The following is a 22,327-nucleotide window of genomic DNA, read 5'->3' as shown; positions in this document are numbered from 1 at the left end:
CACAAGTGACCCCATTTTGGAAACTAGACCCCTTAGGGAACATATCTAGATGTGTGGTGAGCACCTTGAACCCCAAGGTGCTTCACAGAAGTTTATAATATTGAGCTGTAAAAATAAAATTTTCACATTTTTCCCGCAAAAACGTTTTTCATCCCTTAATTTTGTATTATCATAAGGGTAATAGGATAAATTGCACCATGAAATTTGTTGTGCAATTTCTCCTGAACACGCCGATACCCCATATGTGGAGGCAAACCACTGTTTGGGTGCACGGCAGGGCTCGGAAGGGAAGGAGCGCCATTTGACTTTTTGAATGTAAAATTTGTTTGAATAATTAGCGGACGCCATGTTGCATTTGGGGAGCCCCTGATGTGCCTAAACAGTGGAAACCCCCCACAAGTGACACCACTTTGGAAACTAGACCCCTTAGGGAACTTATCTAGATATGTGGTGAGCACCTTGCACCACCAGCTGCTTCACAGAAGTTTATAATATTGAGCCATAAAAATAAAATTTTCACATTTTTCCCACAAAAAATGTTCTCCTTTCCCTAATTTTGTACTATCATAAGGGTAACAGGATAAATTGCACCATGAAATTTGTTGTTCAATATCTCCTGAACACGCCGATACCCCATATGTGGGGGAAAACCACTGCTTTGGTGTACGGCAGGGTTCGGAAGAGAAAGGAGCGCTATGTTGGCTGGGATAGGCAACAGACACCGTGTCACATTTGAAGAGTCGCTGACATGCAGAAACAGCAGAAACCCCCACAAGTGACCCCATTTTGTAAACTACACCTCTCAAGGAATTCATCTAGGGAAGTAGTGAGTATTTTTTAATTTTTAAATTTATACCATTGCGCAGTGAAAAAAGCATAATTATATTTTTACCACAAAAAAATGTTTTACCCTCAGATTTTACATTTTCACACAGGGCAACGGGTAAAAATGGTGCCGAAATGTGTCACACAATTTCTTCTAAAAGTGGCAATACCCCATATGTGGCTGTATCGTACCGCTCAGCCATACGGCGAGATCTGGGAGGGACGGAGTGCTATTTGACAATTGGAGAACAAATTATTGTAGAATAGGCATTTGGATTTGGGAGCACAAATTTTTTTGAATTTCTTTTGGGGGGCAAGGGCCATTTCGCTTTTCCAGAGCCTTTCTGGTACCAGTAACTTCGAAGTCCCTTATATTTTTAACAGATGACAGACCTGAGTGGGGACTAGCTTTTTTTGAGGACTGAGTTGAAGCTTTTATTGGGAACATTTTACGTAACATTTATCCGGCGCTCTAGGCTGAGCACTTACATCGGGGTTTCCATCTAAATTTCCAAGTGATGTAATTCAGATGAAACCCCTGCGGGATCCATTCACTGTAATGAGGCAGCAGAGTTACTCTGGACTCCGTCTGGCCTCTGTGTAGCGGTGTCCTTTTTTTCAGAAGTGCACAAAACTGTGGCCAACCGCACTTTTATGCACGCCTAAAACAAATGACACCGTGGGATCACAGGCCAGACGGCATTCACAGTGGCCTATATCTGCCTCATTACAGGGAATCTTCCGTCATGGATTCCGTCTGAATCACGTATTTCAGAGATTTACACGGAAACTCTGGCGTAAGTGCTCAGCGCAGAGCGCAGGATAAATGTGTGCCGAGCCATACTGCGATCTTTGGGAGACATAATAAACAAATCAGTAGCAGGTGAAAAATTGGTTTTATTTATTTTTTTACACCGTTCCTAGTGTGATATAACTGATTAGATTACTTTATTCTTCGGGTCGGTGCAATTACAGAGATACCAGATTTATATCGGGTTTTTATGACTGACAGCTGTCACACACTAAGAGACGCTTTTTTTTTGCAAAATCTAGTTTTTGCATCGCCATATTTTGAGAGCTATAATTTTTCCATATTTCGGCCGACAGAGTCATGTGATGGCTTGTTTTTTGCGGGACGAGTTGACATTTTTATTGGTACCATTTGTGGGTACGTGACATTTTTTGATCGCTTTCTATTCCGTTTTTTTGGGAGGTAAAATTAACAAAAACCAACAATTCAGGAATTGTTTTTTGAGGTTTTTTTTTATGCCGTTCTGCGTGTGGTAAAAGTGATCAGGCAGCGTTATTCTTCGGGTCAGTACGTTAACAGCGATACTACACTTACTGTATATTTTTTTATGTTTTGGCGCTTTTACACAATAAAACAATTTTATAGAAAAAATATTTTTTTTTGCATTGCTTTATTCTGAGAGGTATAACTTTTTTATTTTTTGGCTGATGGAGCTGTATAGCGGCTTGATTTTTGCGGAACAAGATGACGTTTTCAGCGGTACCATTTCTATTTCCATTTTGCTTTTTGATCGCATTTTTTTCCACTTTTTGTTTGGCGATATGAGGAAAAAGCATAGTTTTTTGCTCCGTTTTTTTATTTATTTTTATTACGGTGTACACATAAGGAGTTAATTAGTGTGACAGTTTTATAGCTCGGGTTGTTTCGGACGCGGCAATACCAAATATGTTTACTTTTTTTATTTTTGCATAACTATATGGATTTATCGGTTTAATATTTTATTTATTTATTTTTATTTATTTTGTTTTGTTTTTTTTAACAGTTTCAAAACATTTTTTTTTACTTTTTTTTACATTTTTACTTAGTCCCTGTATGGGACATTAATTTTTATTTTTCTGATCCCTGATCTCATGTAATGTAATAGACATATATTACATTATATGAGATCTTCACTGACTGTTTCACAGTCTCCTGTCTGGCATCAGCTACAGGCTGAAGCCAGACAGGAAGGACACCATATATGGCAGAGCTGGAGGCGGTCATGTGACCTCCAGCTGCCATAGCAACGCCAGGTCCTGAAAGCAATCAAGGGGTCGTCGGAGAGGTAAGTGGACGACCCCCTCTCCTCCTGCTGTCTCCTATATGCCGCGATCACTATAGATCGCAGCATATAGAAGACAGCAAAGGGTTAACATCACTGGGACCTGATCTAATCAGGTCCCGATGATGTTCCCTGTCAGAGCTAACGCTCTGCACCGCTCTCACAGCGCTTGCAGGACCCAGGGGGTCCTGAGCACTGCGAGACCACCCACCGTTTTTAAACGTCTGCGCTGCAGAGAGCCCAGGCAGCGCGGACGTTTATCTACAGTGGGCGGTCGGGAAGCAGTTAAAGAGTTGCTTATGGTGTTCTCTGTGAGCTTCTCAGTGCTGTTTAGCCAGCCAGGTATCTGGCCTGCAGTAGATGGAATGTGGCAATGGAACGCTGCGCGTGTCATAATAGGCTCTGAGCCTTTATATACCAGCGCACAGCAGCAGCCACCTTCAGTCTGCTGCTGGACAGCCAGCAGCAGCAGGAAAGGTAAGTAATCAGCAACACTCCTGCTAAGGGTAGACAGCTGCTCGTTCCCCCCCCCCTTAATTGGTTCTCCTCCCTACCACCGGTGTTGAGGCGGGCAGGAACAGCAGAGGGTGAGGGTGCTGTGCTAAAATAGGTGGAGTTATGCAGATCTAAAACGCGTGGATTGCGGCAGCAGCAAGCCGAAAAGTGCAGGCATGTAAGGGATCTAGAGGTTGACAACATGTCTTCGTAACGGGAGTCCAGGCGCCCATCTGCACAAATGGACTTTTCGGAATCCGAGGGTGGCACCCTGGGCCGAAACCAATTCTGGTTATCACTTCTCGGCCTTTTGGCTAAGATCAAGTGTAGTATCTGTTCTTATCAGTTTAATATCTGATACGTGCCCTATCTGGGGACCATATATTAAATGGATTTTTACAACAGGGAGATGTAAAAAGAGCTTGCTCTGTCCACTCCACGCATTGACCTGCTATTGCAGTATTTCCAGGACCGGTGCACTCATTCTTTAATGCAGTTTCTAAAATCAGAAAGAATTGAATTCAATGCTTTTTGTTGCTTTTGCTTGTTTGTCGGATTTTTGGATGGACTTTTTGGCTTTGCTTTTCTTCTCCTCATTGGATTTTTCATGTTAAAAGTTGCAGAAGCCAGATGACAAACTCATTTTGGCTCAACTTCAGCAACTCTGCATTGCATAGCCATGTACTGTAATGCAATGCTATCTATCTAGCTCTCCCTCTTTACTTCCTTTTGGATAAACAGCCATATTAGGCAAGCATTTTGGAGCTTTCACCTAACTAATTACAGGTGGTGAGATAAGCTGCACAATATAATTGTTCTTTCAGTATATTGTTGCACACACACCATCTATTTAGCAAATGCCCTTGTTATCAACTGCAGCCTTTTAAACTCACCTGAGCTAACAGGTATGTGTGCTGGTTACTGTGCTGCACTTAAAATGTCTTTTTTGGCTTGCTACAATGGTTTTTCTGAAGCGTTGTCTCCCTCTGGTGGAACACTGACTTCTTTAATTTCAAGCCTGCAGACTATAAAAAAATAGCCCCCCCCAAAAAAGTTTGGTTAATTGGTCTGTGGCGTTCTTTTAAAGTGTTGCTTATGGTGTTCTCTGTGAGCTTCTCAGTGCTGTTTAGCCAGCCAGGTATCCGGCCTGCAGTAGATGGAATGTGGCAATGGAACGCTGCGCGTGTCACAATAGGCTCTGAGCCTTTATATACCTGCGCACGGCAGCAGCCACCTTCAGTCTGCTGCTGGACAGCCAGCAGCAGCAGGAAAGGTAAGTAATCAGCAACACTCCTGCTAAGGGTAGACAGCTGCTCGTTTCCCCCCCCCCTTAATTGGTTCTCCTCCCTACCACCGGTGTTGAGGCGGGCGGGAACAGCAGAGGGTGAGGGTGCTGTGCTAAAATAGGTGGAGTTATGCAGATCTCAAACGCGTGGATTGCGGCAGCAGCAAGCCGAAAAGTGCAGGCATGTAAGGGATCTAGCGGTTGACAATATGTCTTCGTAACGGGAGTCCAGGCGCCCATCTGCACAAATGGACTTTTCGGAATCCGAGGGTGGCACCCTGGGCCGAAACCAATTCTGGTTATCGCGAGTCAGAGTGACTCGTTAAATGACACCTACGTATTATTACAACATGGCGATCACGCACTTTAACCCCAGCGATCGCAGCATTTAGAGACTGAACAGAGACAGAGAAGCCCCTCTACTCTTGGATCGAACACACCACGCCATCAGCACAGGGTCCCGATCGTTGCCATAGTAAGTTACTTGAATCATGCTCAGTGCATGATCAAAGTAACTTGTGTCTGCTGCACTGACAGGTTATAATGCACAGCAGTGATCCTACACTGCTATATATTATAGCTGCGATCAGACTGCAGAAAGTGAAAGTCCCATAGTGGGACTAAGTAAAAAAGTGGAAAAAAAACAACAACAACAATAAAAGAAAACATATTTGGTATCGCCGCGTCCGGAACGACCTGACATATAAAACTGTCCCACTAGTTAACCCCTTTAGTGAACACGGTAAAAATAAAAAACTAAGCAAAAAACATTGCTTTATCATCAAACATCAAGTGGAATAAAACGTGATCAAAAAGACAAATGTAAATAAAAATGGTACCGTTGAAAACGTCATCTTGGCCCGCAAAAAACAAACTGCCATACAGCTCCATTAGGGGCTCCCCAAACACGACATGGCGTCCGCTAATTATTCAAGCAAATTTTACATTCAAAAAGTCAAATGGCGCTTTTTTCCTTCTGAGCCCTGCCGTGCGCCCAAACAGTGGTTTTCCCCCACATATGGAGTATCGCTTACTCAGGAGAAATTGCACAACAAATGGTATGGTGAAATTTCTCCTGTTAACCTTATGAAAATGCAAAATTGGTGGCTGAAAAACATTTTTGCGGGAAAAATTTGAAAATTGTATTTTTACGGCTCAATGTTATAAACTTCTGTGAAGCACCTGGGGGTTCAAGGTGCTCAGCACACATCTAGATAAGTTCCCTGAAGAGTCTATTTTCCAAAATGGTGTCACTTGTGGGGGGTTTCCACTGTTTAGGTACATCAGGGGCTCCCCAAACACAACATGGCGTCTGCTAATTATTCAAGCAAATTTTACTTTCAAAAAGTCAAATGCGCTCCTTCCATTCCAAGACCTGAAACACCGAACATGAGGTCAGTGAAAAACCTTTAATTCACAAGCAATTGGTTACATGGTGGCACTGCAGAAGCGGGTGCCCACACTACATAAAATACAATGATTGTATATATACACAAATAGTTAATATAAAATATATATATTAATATTATGTCATGTGCACGCGCACAGACACGGGTGTGATCCTGAACCACAAAGGAGCAAGTATGTACAAGTATAATGAGGCCAAGCATATAAAGCAATATACCTAGTGCAGCATGTCAATGATCCTGGGGTAGCCTAAAAATAATAACATATAGGTGAGCTTAACTGTATAGCATAAGATGATTGTAGATATAAAGTGGCCTCACACAGGCGGCGAGCCAACTGATGGCACCAGGGAATGAATCCCTCTTGTAAAAATTTCAATGACTAATGAAGGAAGTGTAATGTAAGGTACGGAGTATTCCAAAGAGAGGGAAGGCGGGATAAAACAATGGACACAACACCAGATCAATGGCCGACAGCGTTATATATAAGAAAGGAGCTTAAATGACCGGCTGTGGAGAGAAGTGCCCAGAAGATGGGGGTTAGATGTTAGAGGACGTGTTCAACATGAGGGTCAGGTCAAAACTTGTAGACAAGACAAGATAGGTAATATGCCTTATACTTCTGCTGTACGTGGTCCAGGGTACCGAGTATGCGCCACACTCTGCACCCTGGGCCACTTAGGTAATATGCCTTCTATGACGTCATGTTCAGTGTTTCTGCTTTGGGTTTTGGCTTGCAAAACGCAGATTTCATTAGAATAGATTGTGGGCTCCATTAGCTGAGCCCCTGAGATGTCAGAACACCCCCCCAGATGACCCCATATTGGAAACTTCACTGCCTAAGGAATTAATCTAGGGGTGTAGTAAGTATTTTGAACTCATATGTGCCTTACAGAATTTTATAACATTGAGTCATGGAAATATGACATTTTAGTGGTAAAAATGGAATTTTTGTATTTGCTACAAATTTGTCAGGTACACAAGGGTTAATAGGTGAAACTGAACCCCATAATTTATTAAATAATATCTCCTGAAAGCGGTGATGTCCCATATGTCGTCAGAAATTAGTTAGCCCACACCTCAGGGGCCACTCATTGCCATGGTAACTTGATGTCATCATGACAACATCCGGGTGACCAGAGCTAACAAGTTATTTAGGTCATGTGCAGTGCATGATCTACCTAACTGGTGTCAGTGCAGCACTGACAGTTATAAAGCATAGCAAAGCTCCTGAATATATATACATACATGCAGTTGTACTCAAAAGTTTACATACCTCGGCAGAATGTTTCATTTTTTGGCCTTGTTTCAGAGAATATGAATGATAAAGTTTTTTTGTTTTCTCCACTCATGGTTATTGGTTGGGTGATGCCATTTATTGTCAAACTACTAAGTTTTCTCTTTTTATATCTTAATGACAACCAAAAACATTCAATGACCCTGAGCAAAAGTTCACATACCCTGGTGATTTTGGCCTGATAACATGCACAGAATTTGACCAAATGGGTTTGAATGGCTACTAAAGGTAACATCCTCACTTGTGACCTGTTTGCTTGCAATCAGTGTGTGTGTGCATAAAAGCTGAGCGAGTTTCTGGGATCCAGACAGACTCTTGCATCTTTAATCCAGCCACTGATGTTTCTGGATTGTGAGTCATGGGGAAAGCAAAAGAATTGTCAATGGATCTACGGGAAAAGGTAGTTGAACTGTATAACACAGGAAAGGGATACAAAAAATATCCAAGGAATTGATAATGCCAGTCAGCAGCATTCAAACTATGATTAACAAATGGAAAATCAGGAGCTCTGTAAAAACCAAACCACGGTCAGTTAGACCAACAAAAATTTCGGCCACAACTGCCAGGAAAATTGTCTGGGATGCAAAGAAAAACCCACAAATAACATCAGCTGAACATCCGGACTCTCTGAAAACTATTGATGTGGCAGTTTCAAGATGCACAATAAGGAGGCACTTAAAGAAATATGGGCTGCATGGTCGAGTCGCCAGAAGAAAGCCATTACTGTGCAAATGCCACAAAGTATCTCACCTAGAATACGCCAAACAGCATAGAGACAAGCCTCAAAACTTCTGGAACAAGGTAATTTGGAATGATGAGACCAAAATTTAACTTTTTGGCCACAATCATAAACGTTACATTTGAAAAGAGGTCAACAAGGCCTATGATAAAAAGGAACACCATTCCTACAGTAAAGCACAGAGGTGGATCGCTGATGTTTTGGGGATGTATGAGCTACAATGGCACAGGAAACTTGGTAAAAGTTGAAGGAAAGATGAATGCCGCACGTTATCAGCAAATACTGGAGGCAAATTTGCACTCATCAGCTCGCAAGCTGCGCATGGGACATACTTGGACGTTCCAACATAACAATGATCCAAAACAAAAGGCCAAGTCGACCTGTCATTGGGTACAGCAGAACAAAGTGAAGGTTCTGGAGTGATCATCTCAGTCTCCTGACCTCAATATCATTGAGCAACTCTGGGGAGATCTGAGGCGCGCAGTTCATGCTAGACAGCCCAGGAATTTACAGGAACTGGAGGCTGTTTGCCAAGAAGAATGGGCAGCTTTACCATCTGAGAAATTAAAGAACCTCATCTACAACTACCACAAAAGACTTCAAGCTGTCATTGATTTTAGAGGGGGCAATACACGGTATTAAGAACTAGGGTATGTGAACTTTTGAGCAGGGTCATTTGGATGTTTTTGGTTGTCATTAAGATTTAAAAACAGAAAACACAGTAGTTTGACAACAAAGGGCTTCATCCAACCAATAACCATGAGTGGAGAAAAAGTTTTTTTTGTTATCATTCATATTCTCTGAAACAAGGCCAAGAATGGAAAAATTCTGTTGGGGTATGTAAACTTTTGAGCACAACTGTAAGAGATTTCAAGAATGTGGAAAGTTAATTGGAAGATCTAGGAACTGCAAGTTATCAGACAGTAATGGGCAAGCTGAAAGGATATATAGGAGAGACGAATGTATGTGATCCCTATGGTAAGTTGTTTTATTATTGTATGTACTGGTTTCTTGGTTTTGTCAAAAAAAAAACTAATGAAAAAAATCTCAAAAGTATTGGATTAAAAAAAAAAAGACTAAGAAAAAGTCTTCTCCACTGTGTGAGTTCTCTGGTGCCTAATCAAATTTGATTTCTGGTTGAAACATTTTTCACATTCTGAACAGGTAAAAGGCTTCTCCCCTGTGTGAATTCTCTGGTGCTTAACCAAAGATGATTTATCGTTAAAACATTTCCCACATTCTGAACATGAAAAAGGCTTCTCCCCTGTGTGGGTTCTCTGGTGATTGACCAAAGCTGATTTATGGTTAAAACATTTTCCACATTCTGAACAGAAAAAAGGCTTCTCCCCTGTGTGGGTTCTCTGGTGCTTAACCAAAGATGATTTATCGTTAAAACATTTCCCACATTCTGAACATGAAAAAGGCTTCTCCCCTGTGTGGGTTCTCTGGTGCTTAATCAAATCTGATTTCTCGTTAAAACATTTCCCACATTCTGAACATGAAAAAGGCTTCTCCCCTGTATGAATTCTCTGGTGATTGACCAAAGCTGATTTATGGTTAAAACATTTTCCACATTCTGAACAGGAAAAAGGCTTCTCCCCTGTGTGGGTTCTCTGGTGCTTAATTAAATCTGATTTCTGGTTAAAACATTTCCCACATTCTGAACATGAAAAAGGCTTCTCCCCTGTGTGGGTTCTCTGGTGCTTAATCAAATCTGATTTCTGGTTAAAACATTTCCCACATTCTGAACATGAAAAAGGCTTCTCCCCTGTGTGAATTCTCTGGTGATTGACCAAAGCTGATTTATGGTTAAAACATTTTCCACATTCTGAACAGGTAAAAGGCTTCTCCCTTATGTGAAGTCTCTGGTGCTTGACAAAATCTGATTTCTGGTTAAAACATTTCCCATATTTGGAACAAAAAAATCTATTGTCCGCTGTGTGTATTTTTTGATGTTTAAGAAAAAACTTTTCAAGGGTAAAACTATTTCCATTTTCTGAACATGAAAATAACTTTGTTCCTTTATGAGCAGTTTGTTTTGTAATGCTTATTTTTTTATTTTGATTTTCCTTAGTCGGTAATGAATCAGAGGACAGGAGCTGTTTCATAGGATCAGATGATAGATCTTTGCTGTGAAGGGATGATGGTAAATCTGGAGTAATGGCATTCACTTCAATTGTATCCTGTGGGATCCCAAGATCATCTGATTTAAACATTGAAGATGTCAGCTGTCCCTCTGATCTCCTGGTACAGTCATCTGCCAAGAAAAAAACAATTATTAATTCTGAATAAAATATCCCTGAAATTTATATTTTTGAACATTTCTACTTAAAATGCCTGTAGAAATGTCAAGTTATTGACAGAATGACAGTGAAACGTGAAAACCTCATAGGATGAACCAGTAGAAGGAGGTGTTCAACTGATTGTTCATTCTGTCTCCAAAATATGGAATAAGAAGCCATCAAAAAATGTTATGTAGGCAAAAATGATACCCATAAAAACTTCTTCTCATCCATAAATCAATCCAGCAATATCCGCTTCTCCCAAAGTCAAATCTCCCCCTCACTTCTGAGCCTTACAGTGTGCCCAAACCACATTCAGCATCCATGTATTTGGCATTACAATAAGAAGAAGAACCCACTTAATTTACGGTGTGTGTCTCCTGGAGCACAATCTGGACACTATGTGTTGGGTAATAAAATGGCCAATGTGCAATTTTCACTCCACCATTCATTGTGTGCTAATTTCTGGAAAGTGCCTGTGGAATCAAAATAATCGCTACGTCTATAGATTAATTCACTGCGGGTTATAATTTCCAAAATAGAGGTCACTTTGTTATATTAAAGAAGTTGTCCAGTACTTTTTATTGCCCCAATGTCCCCCAATGTATTTTCCCTGTGCCCATAAGTCTTTTTGTAAATACCTTCTGCAGTCCTTCTTGCCTGTGAGCGGCGCTATCTCTGGCCGCTCTCAGGCATCACGTGACCCCCCCCGATAGCGTCATTCACAGGCAAGAAGGACAGCAGAAGGTAATTACAAAGATTCTTATGGGCACAGGGTAAATACATTGGGGGGCATTGGGCAATTGTAAAAAGTACTGGACAACTTTTTTAAGGCTTCTGTAAATAGTGTGTCCAATCTCCCCTGGGATCTGCTCCAACATCTGCATCTGTCACCAGGCGCCGCCGTAATCATTCTGCAGGTAGCGCTGGTGATGGAGGAGACGTTGGAACCAGAAGCTCTGGGCAGCACAGGCTCTGTCCAAACACTAAGATTAGGTAGCCTGGGACCTGTAGTACCATCCAGTCTGGCAGTATGGGTGTGTGTGCTGTCCAGCTGGAGTAATCTGCTCCCTGCTTCATCCAATCGGAAAGCACCACACCCTACTAAAGCTGGAAGCATATTGCCCGAAGCTGCCAGATACAGCCTTGTCCTCCTCTGGTTCAGTCCTGTGTGCTCAGCTCCTGGCTTGTGTATTTGATCTCTGTTGTGACCTCGGCCCGTTTACTGACTACTCTTGTGTCTTCTGATTGGTATTTTCTCTGTCCTCCTGGTTCTGACCCGACTACCTGGCTATTCTTCTTGGGGTTAAAGGGTGATGAGCAAGGCAATCTCTGAGATCAGGAAAATGGAGTATATAGCACCAAGCCTGTTCATGGTAGCCATCTTTTGAGCTGCCAGGTGACAATGAACAGTGCCCCCAATACATTGTGTCTGAAATATATTCCAGCAAGATCTGCATTCAGATAGCTAAATGGCGCTCCTTCTATACAACCTGTACAACGATATATAAAGTATTGTTGGATTCAAGAGAAGTTGGAAAATAATTTGTAAGGTCCATTTGTTTCCCATTATCCTTTGTGAAGAATTCCAAAGTTATCACCATATAAAGTGACACACGTCAGATTTGAAAATGGGCCCAGAGAGGAACACAAAACTGGCTGCAGGAAGGGGTTAAATCAGAGTATTTTGGGAACTAACTGCTGCAGTCAAAAACTGTGAGTATAGACAATAACACATCTACTGAAATGATCAAACTCAACCGTCTCCATCAGTAAAAAATGAGTAACTAGTGGTGAAACTTCTCTGGGGTAATTACAGTATGGTGCTTGGTGGCTGTTAGTAATCTAAACTATCGTAAGGGCCAAATGAGTTTCAAGAAGAAATATTACACATTGAAACAGAACTTTTTATAATAGTGCAGAGCTGAGGTGTCTTAAATTTAGATCTCGGGCATTGGGAAGACGTAATGGAGACCTTCTTTTAAAGACTACCAGGGAGTTACAGACTCACATAAGTGAGGCCGGCCGATCCCACCAAAATCAAACAAAGTGAACCTGTAAAAAAAGACAGAATAAAAGATATGTTACATCCCCAACAACAACGTATGTAAGAGGGGAGAGCTCCAACACTAAACCGGAGTCGCACTCATTTATGGTGGACCATTGGAGCTACTATGAGTCCTGACCAGGAAAGTAGAGAAAGTATTAGTGCCCCCATTTCAGGAGAGATTGTGCAGTAATCTGAATTCCTTAGGATGGAAAACATAATGGAATTGATGACGTGGAGTGAATCCATGAAACCAGGGCTGGAGCCAACATATCTCCTGCAGGCGTGAATAAATGTATATTACAGCCATCAGCCACGCACAGCTTAGAGATATATCATGGCACAGGTGTAATGTTTTTTTATGTAGTTTATCAAGATCCTGTTTGAAGTTAGATGGTTTAAAAAGAAATTGAAAAGTCAGGATAAAGGGAAACTCTGCTGTTATTGTACAGAAATTCACACTTGGCCTCACTGCACATTTAATGTTGTCAATCATAAAAGTGACGTTTGGTCAGAAAGACTGGACCTGGTCTTGTAGGGACCATATGAGCACATTCAGCAGCACAGAAGGGAGAGAAGGTAGATTCATCCAATAAGATATCAGGGATCTAGGAAGCCAACAGCATCATTACCCTCCACTTTCTCTTACAGGCCCATAATAATTTTGATTTTCTCACTTGTCAGCACATTCTACGTACGCTGCCATTTGGCTTTGCACTTTACAGATCTGGGCAGGTAATGACAGCGTCATCTAATCCCAGGGGGTAGTTGGATCCTCCAGGTTGTAAGTTCTATAGAAAAGGTCTTTTACAATTACACAAAGTAATGTGAACATTTTCGGATGGAGGAAAATGTTGTGGTCTAGAGGTAAAATGGTGATCACACGATTGTGATACAGCTGGACTACACCACCGATAAAGCAGCCACAGCCGGTGACTGAGAAGAATCTGTGACTTCTCTGCATTTAGTGGTTACTACTCACCTGGGTAGTCATATGTAGGAATCTCCTCTTTACACCACTCATCACCCCTCACATATGTCTCTGTAGTATTAATATGGGTCAGATCTTCACCCTGAAAGAAATATTGTAAAAGTCACAGACAGATGGAGAAGTCACATGTATGATCAGCTCTAATCCGGCCATCTCCACCGTTCTCATTACACAAGTATAAAACATATAATACTGGTGGATAAAACAAGACTGAGCACAAGACCTTCACAGCCGTCTACACATCATAGGGGAGATCTCATGACACCTTCTCTCCATCTACCTGATGATCCTGAGGAACATTAGGGTCTTCTTGTTTACAGTCCTGTGGAAGAAGAGGACGGGGACATCTCTCTGGTGTTGTCCTCTTACTGGATAGATCTGGAGGAAACACATACAGGGACTGAATTCATTCTTTACATACAGATAATTATAGGCTGTGTGGATTTAGTCCTGTCTATTACCTGGAGATGTGAGGGACTGGGGAACCTCCATCATGACGTTCTTGTACAGATCTTTGTGTCCTTCCAAATACTCCCACTCCTCCATGGAGAAATAGACGGCGACATCCTGACACCTTATAGGAACCTGACACATACAATGATACCGTTATCCCCCCGATCCCTTCATAGCGTTACTGTATAATGTCCCAGCATTCTCAATAGTGTCACCTCTCCAGTCAGCAGCTCAATCATCTTGTAGGAGAGTTCTAGGATCTTCTGGTCCTTAATGTCCTCATGTATCAGGGGGTGAGGTGGAGGTCCTGTGATCGGGCTCAGGGGTCTTCCCCATCCCTCAGACACAGGGTCCTGACAGCGCTCACTAGAGGTCTTCTTCACTACTGTGTAATCCTGGTTATGGAGAGATACATTAATAAATCTCATTACAGACATTTCCAGAGTCCTCACCTCTCCAGTTCTGTCCATCTGTTATTCCCATAGATAAGAATGATGTAATGTGACGTCATCAGAATCTCTCACCTCTCCAGTAAGCCGGAAGAGGATCTCTAGGGTGAGGTGTAATATCCTCTCCACCATCTTGTCTCTGTCCATATCCATCCTTGATAGGCGATTTAGAAAAATTCTCTTAATATAGAAGATCTTCACTGAGAGGATCCGATATTGTAGAGACCTGAATGAGAAAAAGAGCTGATGTAAAATCATAAAGAATTCTGTGTATTAATACAATTACTGGAGACAATAAGGGAAATATATCAGAAGATAGAATGTGTAGATGTTGTATTCTCTAGTCTTTTATGGACTGGAACATAAGTTGAATTGCTGACTTAGACATCTCCTCCATACTTCCAATCACTGGCTAAGTTGGCCACTGCTTCAGTAAGAATCACCCAGAAACCCAAGCAGCAATGGTATTTTTATTATTTTACAACATTCTGCTTTTGTCCCTGACGTACTAATAAAACCTATATATTTTAGGTCACAGACAACAAGCAGTTTCTTCCTTGGAGTCTGCAGCTGAATACGTTTCTTATAGACTCATCTTCCATAATGCTAATTCTCGTCATATACATTACACGTGACATGAGAAATAACAACTTCATGATGAGGACGACATCTTCATCTTCTAATACGGCTCTAGAAACAAATTTGGCCAGAGTCCATCACTGACCTCATCATCACCGACTGTCTATATGAATGTTTCCCGTCTTTCCCAGGTTGTAATCGTTTATCACGATAGATCTCATTTATAAGAGCTTGTTTGTAAGAACACCAAGACAGGAGTTATTTGATGCTAATGTCTCCTTGTACAGTGTTTTTTTTACCTGGATATTATGTTTCTAAAAGCATTTTACTATAGGTTTCCATATATTACATGAAAAACAGTAAAAAAAGAAAACTAAGTGTTAATACATAAAATAAAATTGGGGTTGGCGGGACTGTGACAACATTATACTATATGTGGGAAGATGGCGGTACTGTGAGAACATTATACAGTATGTGGGAAGATGGTGGTACTGTGGGAACATTATACTGTATGTGGGAACATTATACTGTATGTGGGAAGATGGCGGTACTGTGAGAACATTACACTGTATGTGGGAAGATGGCGGTACTGTGGGAACATTATACTGTATGTTGGAAGATGGTGGTACTATGAGAGCATTATACTGTATGTGGGAAGATGGCGGTACTGTGGGAACATTATACTGTATGTGGGAAGATGGCGGTACTGTTGGGAACATTATACTGTATGTTGGAAGATGGCGGTACTGTGAGAGCATTATACTGTATGTGGGAAGATGGCGGTACTGTGGGAACATTATACTGTATGTGGGAAGATGGCGGTACTGTTGGGAACATTATACTGTATGTTGGAAGATGGCGGTACTGTGAGAACATTATACTGTATGTGGGAAGATGGCGGTACTGTGGGAACATTATACTGTATGTGGGTAGATGGTGGTACTGTGGGAACATTATACTGTATGTGGGAAGATGGCGGTACTGTTGGGAACATTATACTGTATGTGGGAAGATGGCGGTACTGTTGGGAACATTATACTGTATGTTGGAAGATGGCGGTACTGTGAGAACATTATACAGTGTGGGGAAATAGAGGTACTATGAGAGCATTATATTGAGAGGATTAATGACCGCAGTCGCTCCTGTGACCGGGCCCAGCCACCACCAACCCCTGCTGCAGCTGGATGTGTGTTCTCGGACTGACATTCAGCTTAGTGCCACAATACACGCTGCCGACCAATCAGAGGCCAGCAGGTGACATCAGCATGTACGTCATTAGGGGCGCATGGAAGTGACATCATCCTCTCCTGTCACTTCCAGCTGAAGTCAGCGGCAGCTCCAGAAAAAGACACCGCGCGGCGAGAGAGCGGAGAGAAGGTGAGTATAATGTTTTGGTATTTTTTAAATCAGCGAGTACACGGTGCCCTTGGCCATACTACTACATGTAAGAGGATGGGCTATGCATTATACTACATGTACGGACTATGGGCTGTGCATTATACTACATGTATGGCTATGGGGAGTGCATTATACTACATGTATGGACTATGGGCTGTGCATTATACTACATGTATGGCTATGGGGAGTGCATTATACTACATGTACGGACTACGGGCTGTGCATTATACTACATGTACGGACTACGGGCTGTGCATTATACTACATGTACGGACTATGGGCTGTGCATTATACTACATGTACGGACTACGGGCTGTGCATTATACTACATGTACGGACTATGAGCTGTGCATTGTACTACGTGTACGGACTATGGGCTGTGCATTATACTACGTGTACGGACTATGGGCTGTGTATTATACTACGTGTACGGACTATGGGCTGTGTATTATACTACATGTACGGACTATGGGCTGTGCATTATACTACATGTACGGACTATGGGCTGTGCATTATACTACATGTACGGACTATGGGCTGTGCATTATACTACGTGTACGGACTATGGGCTGTGCATTATACTACGTGTACGGACTATGGGCTGTGCATTATACTACGTGTACGGACTATGGGCTGTGCATTATACTACGTGTACGGACTATGGGCTGTGCATTATACTACGTGTACGGACTATGGGAAGCGCATTATACTACATGTACGGACTATGGGCTGCGCATTATACTACATGTACGGACTATGGGTTGTGCATTATACTACATGTATGGACTATGGGCTGTGCATTATATTACATGTATGGACTATGGGCTGTGCATTATACTACATGTACGGACTATGGGCTGTGCATTATACTACATGTACGGACTATGGGTTGTGCATTATACTACATGTATGGACTATGCATTATACTACATGTATGGACTATGGGCTGTGCATTATACTACATGTATGGACTATGGGCTGTGCATTATACTACATGTACGGACTATGGGCTGTGCATTATACTACATGTACGGACTATGGGCTGTGCATTATACTACATGGATGACTATGGGCTGTGCATTATACTACATGGATGACTATGGGCTGCCCATTATACAGTATGGAGGATTTTGGGGAGTGCATTATACTCCTCTTATGGGGCCCCATCACTTCTATGTTCGCCCCTGGTGAGTGTAATAGTTTACTAATTTCTATACACTAAAGAACCGAGGCAGAACAGGGGACATATACCAGGTTGGGGCCAATGATAAGGGACATACATATACACTGGGTACGGAAAGTATTCAGACCCCTTTAAAGTGTTCACTCTTTGTTTCATTGCAGCCATTTCGTAAATTCTAAAAAGTTCATTTTTTTCTCATTAACCCCTTTACAACCCGAGGTGGTTTGCACGTTAATGACCGGGCCAATTTTTACAATTATGTCCACTGTCGCTTAATGAGGTAATTACTTTGGAACGCTTCAACGGATCCCCCTGATTCTGAGATTGTTTTTTTGTGACATATTGTACTTCATGATTGTTGTAAAATTTCTTCCATATCACTTGCGTTTATTTGTGAAAAAAATGGAAATTTGTCGAAAATGTTGAAAATTTTTCAACTTTCAAAATTTGAATTTTTATGCCCTTAAATCAGAGAGCTATATCTCACAAAATAGTTAATAAATAACATTTCCCACATGTCTACTTTACATCTGCACAATTTTGGAACCAAAATTTTTTTTTTTAGGGAGCTATAAGGGTTAAAAGTTGACCAGCGATTTCTCATTTTTCCAACAAAATTTCCAAAACCATTTTTTTAGGGACCACATCACATTTGAAGTCAATTTGAGGGGTCTTTATGACAGAAAATACCCAAAAGTGACACCATTCTAAAAACTGCACCCCTCAAGGTGCTCAAAACCACATTCAAGAAGTTTATTAACCCATCAGGTGCTTCACAGGAATTTTTGGAATGTGGAAGAAAAAAATTAACATTTAACTTTTTTCACAAAAATGTTACTTTAGACCCAATTTTTCTTCTTTTCGCAAGGGTAACAGTAAAAAATAGACCCCATATGTGGGGAAAAAACACTATTTTGGCTCATGGCAGGAAGGGAAGGAGCGCCATTTGACTTTTTGAATGTAAAATTTGCTTGAATAATTAGCGGACGCCATGTTGCGTTTGGGGAGCCCCTGATGTACCTAAACAGTGGAAACCCACACAAGTGACACCATTTTGGAAAATAGACCCCTCAGGGAACTGGTCTAGATGTGTGGTGAGCACCTTGAACCCCCAGGTGCTTCACAGAAGTTTATAACATTGAGCCGTAAAAATAAAATGTTCACATTTTTCCCACAAAAATGTTTTTCAGACCCCAGTTTTGCATTTTCACAAGGGTAACAGGAGAAATTGCACCATCCAACATGTTGTGCAATCTCTCCTGAGTAAACCGATACCCCATATGTGGGGGAAAACCACTGCTTGGGCATACGGCAGGGTTCGGAAGGGAAGGAGCACCTTTGACTTTTTGAATGTAAAATTTGCTTGAATAATTAGCGGATGTGCCCCTGCTGTGCCTAAACAGTGGAAAAACACCACAATTGACACCATTTTGGAAACTAGACCCCTCGGGGAACTTATCTAGATGTGTGGTGAGCACCCTGAACCCCCAAGTGCTTTACAGAAGTTTATAACATGGAGCCGTGAAAATAAAAAAATCAAACTTTTTCCACAACAATGATGTTTTAGCCCCAATTTTTCTATTTTCACAAGGGTAAGAGGTGAAAATGGACCCCAAAAACTGTTGTGCAATTTCTCCTGAGTACGCCAATATGTGGAGAAAATACAGTGTTTGGGAGCACGGCTGAGTTCAGAAGGGAAGGAGCACTGCGTGGCCTTTTGAATGCAAAATTGGCTGGAATTGAGAGTGGACGCCTAAATAGTAGGGTGCCTAAATAGTGGAAACCCCCCACAAGTGACCCCATTTTGGAAACTACACCCCTCAAGGGGTATAGTGAACATTTTGAACCCAGAGGTACAACACAGAATTTGATAACATTAGGTCATCATATTGAATAAGCTGTCATTAGTCTTGAGCGCACGTGCTCGCTACTTGAGTTTGCATCGGGTACTCAGGTATGCACCATGTATCACGCGTGCTCGAGTGACATGTTCAAGTCCCCACCCGCATGTTTCACAGTTATAAGACACCCAAAAAAAAACATGCAGAGATCGTTCGTGCATGACAGGCAATCCCCGCAATGTTTTTTTGGCCGCGAAGCATATGGGGCGGAGACTCGAACATGTCACTCGAGCACCCGCGATACTCAGTGCATACCTGAGCACCCAATGCAAACTCAAGTAGCGAGCACTTGTGCTCAACACTAGTCGCCATATCGTCATCTTTTTTTTTTTACTTTTGAAAAAAAAAACAACCTTAACCCCAACCCTAATACAACCCCAACCCTAACCCTAGAGTTTATTTTTTACGCAGTTCCTCGTGCAGTATAACTGATTAGACGACTTTATTCTTCGGGTCGGTGCAATTACAGCGATACCAGAATCATATGGGGTTTTTATGATTGACAGCTGTCACACACTAAAAGACGCATTTTTTTTGCATAATCTAGTTTTTGCATCGCCATATTTTGAGAGCTATAATTTTTCCATATTTTGGCCGACATTCATGTGACGGCTTGTTTTTTGCGGGATGAGTTGATGTTTTTATTGGTGCCATTTTCAGGCACGTGACATTTTTTGATCGCTTTCTATTCCAATTTTTGGAAGGCAGAATAAACAAAAAACAACAATTCAGGAATTGTTTTTTTTTTTTCATTTTTTTATGCCGTTCCGAATGTGGTAAAATTGATAAAGCAGCGTTATTCTTCGGGTCAGTATGTTTACAGCGGTACCACATTTATAGAGTTTTTCTATGTTTTGGCGCTTTTACACAATAAAAGCTATTTTATAGAAATAACATTCTTTTTGCATCGCTTCATTCTGAGAGCTATAACTTTTTTATATTTCGGCTGATGGAGCTGTATGGCAGCTTGTTTTTTAAGGGACAAGATGACGTTTTCAGCGGTACCATTTTTATTTATATTCGTCTTTTTGATCGCGTGTTATTCCATTTTTTGTTTTTGCGGTATGATGATAAAGCATTGTTTTTTGCTTTGTTTTTTATTTATTTTTTCTACCGTGTTCAATAAAGGGGTTAACTAGTGGGACAGTTTTATAGGTCAGGTTGTTCCGGACGCGGCGATACCAAATATGTATACTTTTTTTTTTTTTTTTATAATAATAATATTTATTGATGGGTACATTATATTTTTATTTTTGGTGGATTCTTTTTTTGATTTTTTTAAATATTTTTACAATTTTTTTCTTTTTTTACTTTTATACTTTTTCCCCACTCTGGGACTTTCACTTTTTTACTCTGATCGCCTGTATAGCATAGGGATGGAGCACCATCCCTGTGCTATACAGGCTGTCAGCGCTGCAGATGCAGAAGATAATTTGGTCGTGCACTGCGCATGACCAAAGTATCCTCCTGGTGACCCAGATGTTGTTATGATGACATTGGGTCGTCATGGCAACACCCGGGAAGCCGCGGCAAACAGCGTTGGACGCCGGCAGGAGAGGTGAGTATCGGTGATCACCTCCCTTTGCCCTGGCAATGCTGCGATCGTCTTCAATCGCAGCGTTGCAGGACCGCTCCTAGCACATAGCACCGGGTGTCAGCTGTGACAATCAGCTGACACCCAGGTTGTGCGGGCGAAATCAACAGGGCGTACTAATACGTACCTGGTTCTTAAAGCCTAGGGCGCAGGTGCGTATTAGTACGCCCTGGGCTTTTAAGGGGTTAAAGTACACTCTGCACCCCATGTTGACTGAAAAAAAAAACAGAAATGTAGAAATTGTTGCAAATTTATTAAAAAAGAAAAACTGAAATATTACATGGTCATAAGTATTCAGACCCTTTGCTCAGTATTGAGTAGAATCACCCTTTTGAGCTAGTACAGCCATGAGTCTTCTTGGGAATGATGCAACAAGTTTTTCACACCTGGATTTGGGGATCCTCTGCCATTCTTCCTTGCAGATCCTCTCCAGTTCCGTCAGGTTGGATGGTGAGCGTTGGTGGACAGCCATTTTCAGATCTCTCCAGAGATGCTCAATTGGGTTTAGGTCAGGGCTCTGGCTGGGCCAGTCAAGAATGGTCATAGAGTTGTTCTGAAGCCACTCCTTCGTTATTTTAGCTGTGTGCTTAGGGTCATTGCATGTTGGAAGGTGAACCTTAAGCCAAGTAAGAGGTCCAGAGCACTCTGGTAGAGGTTTTCATCCAGGATGTCTGTACTTGGCCGCATTCATGTTTCCTTCAATTGCAAGCAGTCGTCCTGTCACTGCAGCTGAAAAACACCCCCATAGCATGATGCTGCCACCACCATATTTCACTGCTGGGATTGTATTGAGCAGGTGATGAGCATTGCCTGGTTTTCTCCACACATACCGCTTAGAATTATCACCAAAAAGTTCTATCTTCATCTCATCAGACCAGAGAATCTTATTTCTCATAGTCTGGGAGTCCTTCATGTGTTTTTGTTCAAACTCTATGCGGGCTTTCATATGTCTTGCACTGAGGAGAGGCTTCCGTCAGGCCACTCTGTCATAAAGGCCCGACTGGTGGAGCGCTGCAGTGATCGTTGACTTTGTGGAAGTTTCTCCCATCTCCCTACTGCATCTCTGGAGCTCAGCCACAGTGATCTTGGGGTTCTTCTTTACCTCTCTCAACAAGGCTCTTCTCCCACGATTGCTCAGTTTGGCTGGACGGCAAGGTCTAGGAAGACTTTTGGTGGTCCCAAACTTCTTCTATTTAAGGAATATGGAGGCCACTGTGCTCTTAGGAACCTTGAGTAATGCAGAAATTCTTTTGCAACCTTGGCCAGATCTGTGCCTTGCCACAATTCTGTCTCAGAGCTCCTTGGGCAGTTCCTTTGAGCTCATGATTCTC

The 22,327-nt window shown here is 41.8% G+C and overlaps 1 protein-coding gene and 1 non-coding gene across 2 annotated transcripts in view; one reads left to right on the top strand and one right to left on the bottom strand.

The window, feature by feature from the left end:
- The first annotated feature begins 3,686 nt into the window (after positions 1–3,686).
- On the top strand, positions 3,687–3,877 carry LOC141198654 (U2 spliceosomal RNA). Its single transcript, XR_012270512.1, has one exon. It is a non-coding gene; the product is annotated as a U2 spliceosomal RNA (small nuclear RNA).
- Positions 3,878–7,477: 3,600 nt separating this feature from the next.
- The window catches only part of LOC141198619 (uncharacterized), a 29,490-nt gene continuing 14,640 nt past the window's right edge, over positions 7,478–22,327 (bottom strand). Inside the window, exons 2-7 of the mRNA XM_073663056.1 lie at positions 14,417–14,567; positions 14,108–14,287; positions 13,901–14,024; positions 13,720–13,817; positions 13,431–13,521; positions 7,478–10,376 (exon numbers count right to left, since the gene is read on the bottom strand). Coding sequence (XP_073519157.1) covers positions 9,196–10,376; positions 13,431–13,521; positions 13,720–13,817; positions 13,901–14,024; positions 14,108–14,287; positions 14,417–14,567 — 1,825 coding nt within the window. The 3' untranslated portion in view covers positions 7,478–9,195. The remainder of the gene's footprint in view (positions 10,377–13,430; positions 13,522–13,719; positions 13,818–13,900; positions 14,025–14,107; positions 14,288–14,416; positions 14,568–22,327) is intronic.

The sequence above is a fragment of the Phyllobates terribilis genome, unplaced genomic scaffold, assembly GCF_046119375.1.
Source record: "Phyllobates terribilis strain yellow unplaced genomic scaffold, ASM4611937v1 Scaffold_98__1_contigs__length_5973952, whole genome shotgun sequence".
In the NCBI taxonomy this organism is placed as follows: domain Eukaryota; kingdom Metazoa; phylum Chordata; class Amphibia; order Anura; family Dendrobatidae; genus Phyllobates; species Phyllobates terribilis.
Note: the sequence above shows the minus strand (reverse complement) of the source record. Positions and strands in the feature narration are given on the sequence as shown.